Source organism: Diadema antillarum, unplaced genomic scaffold (assembly GCF_040938485.1).
Source record: "Diadema antillarum isolate AM-2024a unplaced genomic scaffold, OU_Dant_1.0 scf00000162, whole genome shotgun sequence".
Taxonomy (NCBI): domain Eukaryota; kingdom Metazoa; phylum Echinodermata; class Echinoidea; order Diadematoida; family Diadematidae; genus Diadema; species Diadema antillarum.
This window is the reverse complement of record NW_027271051.1, coordinates 1,095,658-1,111,900: the sequence shown is the minus strand read 5'-3', so window position 1 is coordinate 1,111,900 and position 16,243 is coordinate 1,095,658. Positions and strand designations below refer to the sequence as shown.

Genomic DNA, 16,243 nt, shown 5'->3' with positions numbered 1-16,243 from the left:
TGTGGTGCTTGAGGGAGCGCATGTACAGATGTAGACTCTATGGGTGAGCTTGATTCTTCAGTCTGTAATATTTACTGCTGTGCATTGTTAACTCACTATTACTGAATATGTGGGACTACAGTGAAGACATACACAATGCAAACATAGTTGTGTATTGATTTTTCCTCATTACTGCCGAACTAAAAAAGAGGGATATATAAAAGAACACAATGAAATTACCTCATATTTACTTAATGATAATTCTTACCTTTCCTAGACATATCTGGCAGGTAACTGGAAGGTAAATTACTGCGGGTTGTTTCTTCATAGACGCTGCCATTTTGCTTGTTTACTTTGAGAAGTTGTTATTATTAATCCGCCTTTACACTTTTTAGGCCTAAATTTCATTTGATGTGAAGTGCATCTAATAATAAAAATATAGAATTCCCTATTGAGGTAGTCTTGAAGTAAATAAGCTGAATCGCATTTGTTAACTAGAGTTGTATTTAAGAACTATTTTTCACTTGATCGCATGCATTCTCATCGTGCGATGGCAATGTTTACACCTGCAACGTGGATTTGTGTATGAGATGTGCCGCCTCAACAACTGAATGAAGCCGAGTTAAGAAATACGGAAACCACATCCTGATGTACAGGTGAACTCACTGAACTGGCTGGCTTCTAGATCTGTCGTGTCACTCAAGCAAGAATGGGGTTGTTTGAAAGGATAAAAGAGAATTGGTTTTTGATAGGTATCATCGTTGTAATCCTTGCTGCCAGGGCAGAACCTTCAATTGGTGCCAAAGGTGGTAAGTTTCCGGTACAAAAGGTAGAACATAGCATTAGCATGTGAAGTGAGCTGGTGAGTGTAACTCGACATCATTATTGTAATATTGACATGGTCATGAGTCGTCCCCAGGCCAGTGGAAAATGATGGTTATATTTATCAGAGGATCCGTACCAGGAAGTACCCACACCTCCATGACTTAGTTTTGGAGACTAGTAAATAAAGTAGCAGTAGCAATATTATAAAGCGAACCCTGCCTCTGTGAAGGTGTGTTTAGATAATATAAATTAATTTGAATTAGAGTCTAGACTAGTAAATTTAAAGGCTAAAGGGTAAAGCCCCCAGTTTTCGACCAGCCTCCAGAATGCGCGGACACTTGTCACATATCGCAAGCCAGCAAATTCTACTGTCACAACACACGCACATCACGTCATTTCACATATTTTCACATTCGTTCACAACAGGAAACTGCCTTTAAAAATAGTCACCTCCACTCCAAAAATCCATACGAAAATCCTGAATTTTGCCATCAAAAATGCAGAATCGGCGCAACTTTTCCAAGTGTGCGCAAAGATGGGTCTATGAAGTCCCATGTTAAGAATCGGGGTTGCAAAAAAAGTGCTAGAAATTGAGAAATACGCAGTTTTGTTGCGAGATTTTTTGCTTATCGCAGGCTCAGAGTGTGATGGTATCCTCAAAAACACAAAAGAAAAACAAAATTTCTGTACGTGCTGATGCAGTGACTAAATGTACAGGGGTTGAATGCAAGTGCCGACTCGCCAGAATTCGGACACCAACGGGCGCTGCAACGTCCCCGATGCAACCTTGCACCAATAAGGTATGGTGCGCAGCGGCACATCTTTCAGCGGCCTTGTACGCACATTAACATTGAACGCGTGTCCGGATTCTGGTGGGGTATCAAGGTGATAATTTGGGGGGATTTTGTGAAATTTTATGATGTATTGAACAAAATCAACATTGAGATAAAAGTAGTTTGATATATTTAACATACATTCTTGTAGACATAATTTTGTATGTATTATTTGAGATATACAAATATTGCAGTTCTGGTGAGGTGCCAGCACCTTGTCAGAGGCCCTAATATCGTCACCCTGCGTAAAATTGCTACAAGCGCTTTATGCTCGGGACTGTGTTCAGTATGCTTGAAACTTAGCAGGGTTACCACAACCAAGCAAACGGGGGTGAAAACCAAACAAATTTTACTTGAAAATCTTGCATTTATATAAGGATAACTATACACAGCCCTGTTGCTGCGATGGTCAGCTTTCTGGTTTGAAATGACAATTTTTGCTCAGTTTACGTTGCATGAGGGCTTATTATGGACTAATATACCATGCTTATAGTCCAAGCATTTCATTTCACATGAGCAATTCATGAAATTTATAATGAGAATGCAGACATTTTCAACATCAACTGTTGTATCGGAGCTTGTCTGACGCCGTGCTTAGCACGGTGTCTGGTCGGGCTAATATAGGGAATACGTCTTATCAGTATCATCACGGTCACCTGCACACATCTTTTACGTGCTTTGTCTATGGGAGCGCGGGGTGGCGAGGTGCAGGCCCCTTCCTTAGCGCACATCTATTCCACATCGTTCGTGTTTGACGACGATAGCCGCAAATTTCCGGTATCGATCAGTAAACTTGTAGTTCCATTGGGATCTTTGAATCTCAGCATTTTTCCTTTATGTGAGTGGGATTTCATAGAATTTTCCAGTGACGTAGTGTGATTTAAACATGCATAAACATTAGCTGAGACGAGGTGCGGGTCACTCAAGTGTATTACCTAATCATAATGTACCTAGTGTAACACTTGTTCTGAAGTGTAAATTTAGTTTAACGATCTACGGGAGTACCAAGTTGGTTCAAATCTACCCAAATGCAGATGAAATGTCACCAGCACAATGCAGGTGTGACAGTAACACCTTTGCAGCACTCTAATGAGTCATTTTGAATTCTTGAACCTTGAAGGAATACTCCCTCAAAAAGTGTAAGACACCATCTTAGCGAGAATTGTGCGCAAAGTTCTGCTAACAAATTACCAGATGATGATGAATAAGTAGCTTTCTGTTGATGATAGTCACATTACTGTTCATAGAACTATGACAATAACTTTACGTAATGTTTACTGTGTATGTATGGTGTGCTTCAAATATGGGCAGCATTTGCCTAATGATAGGTTCAATATTTCAATGCAGTCCTGTGAAGCAACTGTGTGAAATATTCAGTCAACATGTCAACAATATGAATCTTGAGCTTAGTTAAATTGTAGTTCTGACACTGAATCATGTGCAAATCTAAATCTTAATCTTTCATAATCTTGTCAACTTTCAGTAATGTTTATAATGTAAATTACTCCTTAAACAGATTGGTATGTAAGGCGTCATATTGGATCAAAACAGTTGAGTTTAACTCTTTAACGGAACCATTGATACTACTTTTAGTCCCTGTTCTCTCAAACCATACACAAGCAAGAGGGCAAAGGTTTTGTAGGAAAAAAGGGGAGAAGTCTTTTCAGCCAGAGAGGTGGAAAGAATTAAGAAACACCTGTATGGCAGAACTAAACTGTTCATACTTGTATGGAAGAGCTCCCATAGACTATTGCACTCAGCGTCCTCGCCAGAAAATGAAGTACGCGTGGCGGAAAAGTGCCGTCAGGTAGTTTGAAATATTTACGCGTGGTGGCTCAAACTGAACACGTGGTCGGGTCGTCGAGGGAAGAAACGGCGCTTACACACCGACATGCGCGTGCGCGAGAAGCATGCAAAAACAAAACAAAACAAAAAGAGAGAGAGAGAGAGAAAGGGACAAAATTGGTGCGATATCGCACTGTCGACTCTGCGTTATAACGTTACAGCTTCGTAGCTAAAAAAAATGGTACTAAAAGTGTCCGAAATCATCCCTCCGTTTGTAACAGATCTTATATATGCAGGGCTCGACACTAACGGTGGCCCGGGGTCACCAAAAAGTCGGATGTTTGCCTTTGCTTTTGGAAATGAACAGCGGTAACAATCGGCTCCATACGATGCCAAGATAACTGTCGGATGTTTGTTTTTAAATTTCGAAATGAAGAACAGTACCATTTAGTTGCGTTCGATGGTAAATTTAATGTTTGATGTTTGCTTTGACATTCAGAAATGAATAACAATAGTATTCAACTCCGTCCGATGATAAAATGAATGCCGGAAGTTTGTTTTACGTTCGAAAGTAAAGAACAATAAAATTTAGCTCCGGAAGATACTAAAATAAATGTCGAATGATCCCTTTGACGTTCGGAAATGAATAACAATACTATTCAACTCCGTACGATGATGAAATGAATGTCTGATGTTTGCTCTTACGTTCGAAAGTAAATAACAATAACTTTTAGCTCCGGAAGATGCTATTTAAAATAAAATAATGTCAGATGAGTTCTTTTACGTTCGGAAGTGAATAGCAGTAATATTCTGCTCCATACGATGCTAAAACAACTGTCGGATGTTTGCTTTTAAATTTCGAAATGAATAACAGTAACGTTCAGCTGCGTTTGATGATAAAGTAAATATCTGATGTCTGCCCTGACGTTCAAAAATCAAAAATAGTATAACATTCGGCTCCGTACGATGCTAAAATAATTTACAGGCGATTCATTTCACTTTCGGAAGAGGACAGCAGTAACATTCGGCTTCGTACGATAATAAAATATATGTCGGATGTTTGCCTTTGCTTTTGGAAATGAACAGCGGTAACAATCTGTTCCATATGATGCTATAAACTGTCGGATGTTCGCTTTTAAATTTCGAAATGAATAACAGTAACATTTAGTTGCGTTCGATGGTAAATTTAATGTTTGATGTTTGCTTTGACATTCGGAAATGAATAACAATAGTATTCAACTCCGTACGATGATAAAATGAATGCTGGAAGTTTGTTTTTACGTTCGAAAGTAAATAACAATAAAATTTAGCTCCGGAAGATACTAAAATAAATGTCGAATGATCCCTTTGACGTTCGGAAATGAATAACAATACTATTCAACTGCGTACGATGATGAAATAAATGTCTGATGTTTGCTTTTATGTTCGAAAGTAAATAACAATAACTTTCAGCTCCGGAAGATGCTAAAATAAATGTCAGATGAGTACTTTTACGTTCGGAAATGAACAGCGGTATAACAATCGGCTCCGATGCTAAGATAACTGTCGGATGTTTGCTTTTAAATTTCGAAACGAATAACAGTAACATTTAATTGCGTTCGGTGGTAAATTTAATGTTTGATGTTTGCTTTGAGGTTCGGAAATGAATAACAAAAGTATTCAACTCCGTACGATGATAAAATGAATGCCGGAAATTTGTTTTGACGTTCGAAGGTATAAATAACAGTAAAATTTAACTACGGAAGAAGCTAAAATAAATGTCAGATGAGTGCTTTTACGTTCGGAAGTGAATAGCAGTAATATTCTGCTCCATAAGATGTTAAAATAACTGTCGGATGTTTGCTTTTAAATTTCGAAATGAATAACAGTAATGTTCAGCTGCGTTTGATGATAAAGTAAATATCTGATGTCTGCCTTGACGTTCAAAAATGAAAAATAGTATAACATTCGGCTCCGTACGATGCTAAAATAATTTCCAGATGATTCATTTCACTTTCGGAAGTGGACAGCAGTAACATTCGGCTCAATTCGATAATAAAATAATGTCGGATGTTTGCTCTTAAATTTGGTAATGAATAACGTTAATATTCTGCTCCGTACGATGCTAAAATAAATAACAGATTGTTGCTTTTACATTTGGAAATGATTAACGGTATCAATCGGCTCAGTTAGGTGCTAAAATAAATAACGGATGTCATGCTTTCACGTTCGGAATTGAATAAGGATAACATTCATCAAGCTCCGTAAAGTGCTAAAATGAATGTCGGTTGTTTGCTTTTAAATTTAAAAATCATTTACGGTATAATTCGGCTCCGTCAGGTGCTAAAATATTATAGTAAATGTTGGATGATTGCTTCAACAATCAGAAATGAATAACAGTAACTTTCGGCTCTTTACAATGCTAAAACAAATGTCGGATGTTTACAAATGTCTGCAAATGATCCCACTTTCTCATTTCAAACGTAAGTTTTGATCACCTAAATAGGCATCAACTTTTATAGTAATCTATAAGCCTATTTGCTATTTGCTAAATCTTAGAACTCTGAATAACGGTAAGATGATTGATTTTTTTATTCATTTATTTCAGACATCACTTCAGTCATACTTTCTTTTTATTTTTCTAACGGACCGGTATCACACTGCAACGCTGCGTTTAGCTTGGCTCTGCGTCGCTGAAAATGTGACTTATAGTCTGCAAAATCATCTTTTCTTTTATAACAATAGTGGATACGTGTATAACTTAATAAAGTATCGGTTTGCATCATTTTTTTTTTACACTTTGTTTTGCGTTTCTTTTTTATTTCAAGGATTGCACTGATTTGAAGAAAAAAAGGAAAAGGAAGAAAATATCGGTGCTACTAGACTATAACGAAGCGTCAACCCACCATAAAAGCTGCGTTTATGTTAACTTTGCGTTGCTGAAAATGTGACTAAAAGTCGTAGTAATTATCTTTCCTTTAATGCAATATTGTTGATACTTGTCACGTAATAAAGTGCAAGTTTCCATCGCTTTCATCCTTTATTTTTGTCCATTTCTTTCTCTATTTATAAGAAGAAAAAATGAGCAAACGAAGAAGTTTTGAAAAAGAAAAGAAAAAGAAGAAAATATTGATGCAAGTATAACAAAACGGCATCGCGGTATCAAAGCTGCGTTTATAGCTTAACTTTGCGGTGCTGAAAATGTGACTTCCAGTGTCTGAAATTATGTTTTCTTTCATCATACAATGACATAATTGTTGTTATTCATCATGTAACTAAAGGGAAGGTTTGCATCTGTGCACTATTTCCTTTCGTCTCATTTTTTTTTGTTCTGTTCTTAAAAAATCACGCTATTTAGAAGAATGTGGAAAGAAAACGAAGATGATGAAGAAGAAAAAAATAGCGCAACTGTCGTAAGGAAGCAGCATCCATGCTCTTTCAACTCTGCATTTAGTTTAACTAAACGTCTCTGTGAAGTGACTTAAGTGTCCGAAATTCTTTTCTTTCATGACATGATTGTTGATATTTATCACGTAACTAAAGCATATATTTCAATCGCATTTATATAATTTCATTTGTGTTTTTTATGTCAAGAGTCGCGCAATTTCGAAGAAAAAATAACAGCTAGAAAAGATTAAAAGAAGAAAGTATTAGTGGAACGAACTGAGCGCAGAGTCAGCGGCCTCGCACTAAATGTGACTTCAAAAATATCTCCCAAATTATCGATTCTTTTATGACAATATTGTGGATACTTATCACTTAATAAAGTGAGGGTTTGCATTGCTTTCATACTTTCTTTTGCGCTATATTAAGTTCTTTTTTTATTTCAAGGATTACACTGATTTGAAGAAAAATGGAATAAGAAGAAAATACCGGTGCAACAAGAAACAGAAGCCCGGCATCCCGCTATATGAAAGCTGCGTTTTATCAAAGCTTTCTTGCGTCGCTGAGAATGTGACTTATCTAGAGTTTATTTTATTTTATCATTCAAGAATCGCGAAATTTAAGAGAAAAGAAAAAAAAAGGAAAATAATTTAAAAGAAGAAAGTATGAGTGGAACGAACTGATGGCAGAGTCCGTGACATCACACTATATCAACACTTTATGTCACTAAAATGTGGCATTTATAGAGTCCGAAATTATGATTTCGTTTATAATCGTTAGTACTTATCAAGTAATAAAGTGTAAGTTTGCATCACATTTTATTCTTTCGTCTATTTTCCATCATATTATAGTATACTTCAAAGATCACGCAATCTAGGAGAACATGCATACGTCTTCGTCTTATTTCTTGTCTCCCTCTTTTGCTGTATTTCCCCTCCAATGAACGATGAAAATAAAAATTATGTACATGTCTCCCTCACAACAAAAAGTTAAATCTAACCGGATCGAAGACGCTCGACATCCTCCCCCCCCCCCCCCTTGCAAAAATTTCCACAAAACCAGGTGCTAGACGCCGGTGCCAGACGAAAGAATGCGCGCACTAGAATTCTGTTAATAAACAGATTGTAAATAGCCTGGAAATATCGATCGAAGAACTAGCTCGAGAGTAGAATTAAAGGAATCATTACAAGGATCATGATTCTATTAATTTAGTCTTTCTTTTGGCCCACAGAAGCATCGAACAGTCGATCATACTAGTAATCCGGGATAATAGTGTATACCTGATTATTTTAGATGTTCCTGAACTATAGAAAGGAATTGATTAATCACTCGATTTATTGAATCACAGAAAGACAATAATTATGAAAGGACACGTCTCGATTGCAGACAGAAATTCACTACGAGTATGTGATATGCAGCCACTACCCGATTAGACAGTAAAATCACGACAATTTCAGGCTCATTAAAACTGTGTATTACTTTTCAAAGTTTGAAAGAATTTCACCTATGAACTGTGACGGTCCACTATATACGGAGATGATTTGGCTATCAACATTCGTTTGTTTCTTGTTTTGTGATGTCTTGTCTGTTTGTTTGCTTGCTTGTTTTTGTTTGGTTTTGTTTTTGCTCGTACAAGACATGACGATTTCTTCGTATCGAATGTAAACTTACTGCAATCAAGCCATAAAGCGCAGCTGCGGCGCATTCGATTCATTGAACTTGAAGTAGCCTCAAACAAGGCAAGAGCACATGGCACGTGTTTCGCACATCGGCACATCCACACACAGCGAGACATTTAGCAATCATCGTTATGGCAGACAGTCTGATTTCAATCATGGGAAAAGAAACTGGAATACTTGGGAAAATGATGTTTAAAATCAAATAAAATAAAAAAAGGCCTATATATAAAAACGTATGGCTTATTCTGAGTTCTAAGATTTAACATAGGTTTATAGATTGTTATAAAAGTTGATGCCTATTTAGGTGGTCAAAACTTACGTTTGAAATGAGAAAGTGGGGGCATTATTTTGTAGACATTATGTAAACATCCGACATTTGTTTTAGCATTGTAAATAGCCGAAAGTTACCGTTATTCATTTCTGATTGTAAAAGCAATCATCCAACATTTACAAGTATTTTATCACCTTACAGAGCCGAATGTTATACCGTTAATCATTTTCAAATGTAAAAGCAAACAACCGACATTCATTTTAGCTTCTTACAGAGCAGAATGTTATCCTTATTCAGTTCCGAACGTGAAAGGAAACATCCGTTATTTATTTTAGCGTTTAACTGAGCCAATTGATACCGTTAATCATTTCCAAATGTAAAAGCAACAATCTATTATTTATCTTAGCATGTACGGAGCAGAATATTTCCGTTATATTCATTTCCAAATTTAAAAGCAAACATCCGTCATTATTTTATTTTATTATCGTATGTTACTGTTGCCCGCATCCGAAAGTGAAATGAATCATCTGACAATTATCTCAGCATCGTACAGAGCCAAATGTTACTGATATTCGCTTCCAAACGTAAAAGCAGTCAGCTGACATTTATTTTGGCATCTTCCTGATCCGAATGTTATTGCTATTTACTTTCGAATGTGAAAGCAAACATCCGACATTTATTTAATCATCATACGGAGTTTAATATTATTGCTATTCATTTCCGAACGTCAAAGGGGTCATTCGACATTTATTTTAGCATCTTCCGGAGCTGAATGTTATTGCTATTTACTTTCGAACGTAAAAGCAAACATCCGGCATTTATTTTAGCATCGTACGGAGTTGAATATTATTGTTATTCATTTCCGAACGTCAAAGCAAACATTCGATATTCATTTTAGCATCTTCCGGAGCTGAATTTTATTGCTATCTACTTTCGAACATAAGAGCAAACATCAGACATTTGTTTTATCATCGTACGGAGTTGAATATTATTGTTATTCATTTCTGAACGTCAAAGAGGTCATCCGACATTAATTTTAGCATCTTCCGGAGCCGATTGTTTGATACCGCTGTTCATTTCCAAAAGTAAAGGCCAACATCCGAAAAAAAGGAGGTCGAAACGTATGAAATAAAAAAAAAATACGAATTTTAGAGCTGCTGAGTACAATACTACTGCTGTAAAAGTGGTTTCTTTCGCATACAGAAACTTTCGCGGTTTCCATCGGTGCGGACTTTTTCGCGTGTGTTTAAATTCACGGTCGGTAATGATAACAAGCGACGAGTTCAAAACATATTCGTGTGATGTTAAATTCGCGGTTCAACCTCAAAGCGCGAAAAGCGCGAAAATAAAACTACCGCGAAAGAAACCACTTTTACAGTAGTTAGTGCTTCCAAACATTGGCAGCTTTGGTTGCTGGATCACTCGCACATGGCTCGATCTGCGATCTGCTGCTCCGGGGATTGCGCGCGTACACGTGTAGTATAGAGGTGTTCTTAGTATATATCTCTATGGTGTAGTAACAGTGGCAACTCACAGTGATCGGAGAGAAGCGCCCGTAAAATTTCTGCACCGGAATCTCGGTGAACGTGGTATAATACTGCGCTCACTGTGCACCTGCGTATGCTGGCAAGCAAAGTGGAATAGGTAATGGACCGCGTGCGATGCGGGTACATCGCACACGATCGACGATCTTGCGGCTAAAGCGAGCGCCGAGCAATGTAACTGTCGAGCATGCGTTCGAAGGAAACTGCAAAAGATATTTTTTTTAATGGGAAAAATTACAAAAAGGGGAAGGAAAATAACAAAAACTCTGAAAATTACGCGTGGCGCAAAATTGGTCGCCACAATTTACGCGTGGCGCAAAATTGGCTGCCACAATTTACGCGTGGCACGCCCGCCACGCGTAAAACGCCTGGTGAGGACGAGTTGATTGCACTTAACTCAGTGGTGACACAACATATGCTCTGCCGACAATTGTTTCGAAACTTGTGACAAATGCTCCATGACAAATATTCCGCTACGTTTGCTCTGCCAACATTTGCTCCTCTGACTTGTTTTGTTCCACCAACATTTGCTGTACCGACATTTGCTGCACTGACAATGAGCACCCCAACATTTGCTCTGCCGACAATTGCTCAGCTGACATTTTCTTCAAAGATATAACATATAGGCTTTACCACTAGGTGCTCCACCGACTTTGCTGATGATTAAATTCTCAAGCGCTATTAAAATGATGCTGTTCACTTTTCATAAATTCAGTGTGAAACTGTGATAGTCTGAAGATTCAAAGATATCATTCAGAAATCATTTTGAACAATTTTTTTTTTCTTTCTTTAGTCAGTACTTTGACAGAGATGAAATTGGGTATGGTCAAGTCATTAGCCATTGATTAATTTGAATGTTTCATTGGTTGTAGTATTCGAAAATGCAATGAAACACATGAATGAAGCAGTGGTTACTGATTCGACTGTACTCTAATTCATCTCTTTCGAAGCATCGATGAAGAAAGAAACAAAATCATGCAAAATATTATCTGAATACCATTTAGATTTCACCAGACTATAGTTTCACACAAAGTTAAGCAATCATCATTGTATCAAAAGCACTTGCGAATCCAATTGAGAATTTAATCTTTGGCAGAGTCAGCGAAGCACTTGCCAGGGACCCGAATGCTGTGTCTTTGAAGAGAATGTTGGTGGAGCAAATGTATTTTAGGAACAAAGTCAGCGAAGCACCTGCCATGGGAGCAATTGCTGTATCTTCGAAGAAAATGTCAGCAGAGCAATTTTTGGCAGAGCAAGTGTTTTACTTTTAGAGCAAATGTTGGCGGAACAATTGTCTGTAAGCAATTGTCAGTCGGTGTCATATTTTGGGAGCAAATGTTGGCAGAGTGTTTGTCAATGGAACATATTATAAGTCATGGAACTACAAGTTTATGATTACAGTCATGGCACATCATTTTCCTGTCGGGATCAGAGTTAATATTTTGGCGTGTTTTTGAATTTGCAAACAGTGCCTGACTCACAAAATTCGCAAAAATAAAAACCTCGTGAAATATTTAGCATATATATATATCGTAATCTCATTTCAGGAAAGAAGTTGGTTACTCAGTTCTCATTTAAGTGCTTACATTTGTATCATCTATTCTGTGTGTTTGTTTGTGTGTGTGTGCGTGTGGAGGTGTACTGTATTTACTTCCAATGAGACTGCAGCACTGCATAAGCCACATCCCGATTGACTATGACCCCGTTTACAGTGCGGGGCTGGGCCGAGCCGCGGCCGAGCCCAGCCTCAATTGCGGGGCCGAGCCCCGCAATTTTGTCCGTTTACACTGCCGGGCTCGGCCACGCTTTTAATTCAAACCTTTCAATATTTTGTCGTAGTGGCGCTCTGCTTGTAAACAGACGCAATTTGGTATAGTCTGGTTTTCAGACCTTTTGCCAACTGGATTCCGTGGCGACGAAGTCGCCGTTCGGGCAAAGGCCTTTGCCGAAGGAAAAATCCTTTGCAGGACAAAACCACCTTAAATTATACTAGTTTTCGACGTTGAGAGGGTTGATATCCTGAATAATGAAATAATACGGGCAGAAGTTTGGAAGCCAGTCTAAAATTGGCCGCGCATTTGGCCCAGTTTGCGTTTACACTTAGATAAGGCCGGGCTTGGCCACGCTGCTCGGCCGCGGCCGAGACTACCTCCAGAGTGTGGCCAAATGTGCGGCCAATTTTGGCCCCGCATTTGGCCTTTTGCGCGTTTACAATGAAATGAAGAAGGCGGGCTCGGCCGCGGCCGAGCCACGGCCGAGCCTCGCACTGTAAACGGGGTCTTCGAACATGATTACCGGTAGATCTTTCGATTAAGGTGGTGATTTGTTGGGTTAGAAAGACCATGATTTGGTTGTGGTGGTGTGTAGGCTCCGCCCTGAATTGACTGTTTAATTTCTGTCAACACAACAGTATATTGTTAGTGAATGCGGTCTGTATATGATATACAACACATTTTAATATCATAATACTTAAAAGTGAACTTTTTTTGTTTTTATTTGGGTTATGCTCCTATTATTGAGATACAATGTACATTGTATCTTGACCCAGATGTATGTATGATGATTGGACCCCACTCCATGCTTTCAAGTTTCATTTACATGAATTACTATATCGACATTATTTTATGCTGCATTTGTGTCTTCATTCTACAGGCCCTCTCACTCCAGAGATCACTATCAAGTATCTGGCAGTGTCCCTGATTTTCTTCAATAGTGGACTGTCACTAAAGTCAGAGGTATGCTTACTGTTAATGCCCAGTCTATCCCATGTGCTGTGAAATATCGTTACAGTTCTAAGTAGTGAGAGAAAATTGCGGCGTTAGAGCTGACATGAGTTTAGTTAGAGTTACATTCACATTGCTTTAAATGTAAAAGTGATCAACTTTGAGACAGAAAATTGATTTTGTGAGAATTACATCTTGTGTATTTGTTAACAGCTGCAGCTATGATACTATTGCACAAGTAGAAAATGTTGAAAGGGTATAGTTGTATTCTGCTGGAAGAATGCCCACCAGCACTTAAAACAGATAAGACACAAACACAAAATTGAATGGGAATATGTTTTCATAGGAGAGTTGTATGGCATGAGTACACACAAAAAACAGACGGACATAACATTGAGCAAAAAAAAAACCAAAAAAAAAACCAAAGCAACAAAAAAACCCCTTAAACCCCCCCAAAAAAACAAAACCACACACACACACACACACAAAAAAAAAACAGGGCTGTGAAACCGACAGAGTTGAGTTATGACTTTATTGTCTATGATTAATTTTCTTAACATAGTTTTCATTTCTTATAGCAAATAAAGCTAGTCATACGAGTTCTGTAACTAATTCAAACTGTATAAAACATACCAGGTATTTGATAGTTGCTTGAAGTATCTGATATGTTCTATTATATTCCACATACTAAGAATGTTGCGATAGTTTTGGTCCAGAGCTGATCACGTGATGAAGCGTAGTTTTGCCCATCACATCACCTGAGAAGAAAAGTTCATTACACTCTATGTTTATAGTCCCTTTTGTTTTGCTGATCTCCACACAGTCCACACAGTCCTAATGCAAGATGAGTACGCGTGGAATAAAAGTGCGTTGCACTGTGGACTATCATATGACCTAGGGCACTTGATAGTACACAGTGCAACGCACTTTCACTTCAATGCCGCGCGGTGCACGCAGGAAATTCATTGTTTTGTCATCTACGCGCACAGGTAGCCTAAGCCCTAAGGGTACCTAAAGAGAGCTAAAACGGTTTCAGATATGGAATAAAATGGGAATTTCTAGGACCCTAGATGTGGAATATAAAGCAAATAATCAACTTTTAGTTTCAGGCAATGAGACAAACTATCACTTCCTCGGCGATCTGAATGTGTACGCTATCTTTCCTCAGCGCGCTTCGGAAAGATAGCTACATCCCGATCGCCTCAGAAGTGATAGTTTGTCCCATCACCTTCACCAACGTTGATTATGTGCTTTAATACTATCTCACTGCCAGGTTGTGTAACAATGGGGTTTATGTCTGCTAACATTCTCTTTTGACAAAGGATATTGCTTCAAGACAAGACTATAGACACATAAAAAACAATCAAATTTATCCTTTGGTATGAATATATGATATCATACCACAAGTAAACCTGCTACATGTAATGAAACAAATCAAATACATATATTCTTCTGGACAAGACAGCAGTTTTCAGGCGAAAGTCTGAATTCAGGCCCTTTCATGACAAAAAAAAGTATTTTTGTCCCCGCCGAACGAGTTCGAGCAGGGGACTATGAAACGGGCTCCGTACGTGTGTGTGTCCGTGTGTCCGTCCGTCCGTGTGTCCGTCCGTCCGTGTGTCCGTCCGTGTGTCCGTGTGTGCGTCCGTGTGTGATCAAAATCTTCAATTTGCTACTTCTCTGTCATTTATGAGCCAATTTTGATTCTGTTTGCTTTATATGATAGCACTACATGGGAGCTTTGAAACTTCTACACAGAATTTCAGTCGTGACCTTTGACCTTGACCTTTGACCTATATTGTACATTTTGCTACAAAATGCTACTCCTTCGCCATTTCTAACCCGATTTCGATTCCGTTTGCTTTATGTGATGGCACTAGGTGAGGGCTTCAAAACTTCTACACAGAATTTTGACCTTTGACTTCTTTGACCTTTGACCTTGATTTTTTGACCTATATTGTACATTTTGCTACAAAATGCTACTCCTTCGCCATTTCTAACCCGATTTCGATTCCGTTTGCTTTATGTGATGGCACTAGGTGAGGGCTTCAAAACTTCTACACAGAATTTTGACCTTTGACTTCTTTGACCTTTGACCTTGATTTTTGACCTATATTGTACATTTTGCTACGAAATGCTACTCCTTCGCCATTTTTAACCCGATTTCGATTCCGTTTGCTTTATATGATGGCACTAGTTGAGGGCTTCAAAACTTCTACACAGAATTTTGACCTTTGACTTCTTTGACCTTTGACCTTGATTTTTGACCTATATTGTGCATTTTGCTACAGAATGCTACTCCTGCACCATTTCTAACCCGATTTCGATTCCGTTTGCTTTATGTGATAGCACTAGGTTAGGGCTTCAAAACTTCTACACAGAATTTTGACCTTTGTCTTCTTTGACCTTTGACCTTGATTTTTGACCTATATTGTACATTGGCTACAAAATGCTACTCCTTAGCCATTTCTAACCCAATTTCGATTCCATTTGCTTTATGTGATGGCACTAGGTGAGGGCTTCAAAACTTCTACACAGAATTTTGACCTTTGACTTCTTTGACCTTTGACCTTGATTTTTTACCTATATTGCACATTTTGTTACAAAATGCTACTTCCGGCGGGGACATATGTTACGCACCGCGTAATTTCTACTTTTCCTTGTTTAAATTTTATATTCATTTAAAATATAGCAGTCTACAGGTTGGCAGTTGAAAGATTAAATTCTTACTCATGTACTGGGTGAAGATTTAAGAGATTGGAAGAAGTGTGATGAAAATATGTGTTTAAAAGAAATGAAGTGATGCTATAAGACTGTCACTCACCATCATGCACTGACATAAGTCCCCAAATTAGATACCTCTTGACAGTGCTTTTGCACGTGCGGAATTCCTTTGGGGCATACTAAAATGATTACAGAATTGCCGTCAATATCATATCAGAGTCATAGTGAGGGAAACTGATTTTTTAAATGAAAAATTATATTGGATATTAAATTTCATGTGCAAAACTATGAAGCGTATTCAGCAACTAGTGTCACTGTTATGTAACCTACATGACTGTTTTGAGGTACCAAAAGAACATTTTATGAAATAAATGACCTTGTCTTACTGGCACTATCACAATCTGTATGTGTCTGTGGTATTGCAATCTTAATTCATTTGCATTTGTTACCCGAGGTAAATGCTATAAAGGCAATATATATAAGATGAAATATTCCAATTCAATGCCATACAAGTACT

General features: G+C 38.0%; 1 protein-coding gene across 1 annotated transcript in view; it reads left to right on the top strand.

The window, feature by feature from the left end:
- Window positions 1–675: 675 nt before the first annotated feature.
- LOC139722230 (sodium/bile acid cotransporter 7-B-like) overlaps window positions 676–16,243 on the top strand; it is a 64,718-nt gene continuing 49,150 nt past the window's right edge. Inside the window, exons 1-2 of the mRNA XM_071633541.1 lie at window positions 676–788; window positions 12,932–13,014. Of these exons, the coding sequence (XP_071489642.1) occupies window positions 689–788; window positions 12,932–13,014 (183 nt within the window). The 5' untranslated portion in view covers window positions 676–688. The remainder of the gene's footprint in view (window positions 789–12,931; window positions 13,015–16,243) is intronic.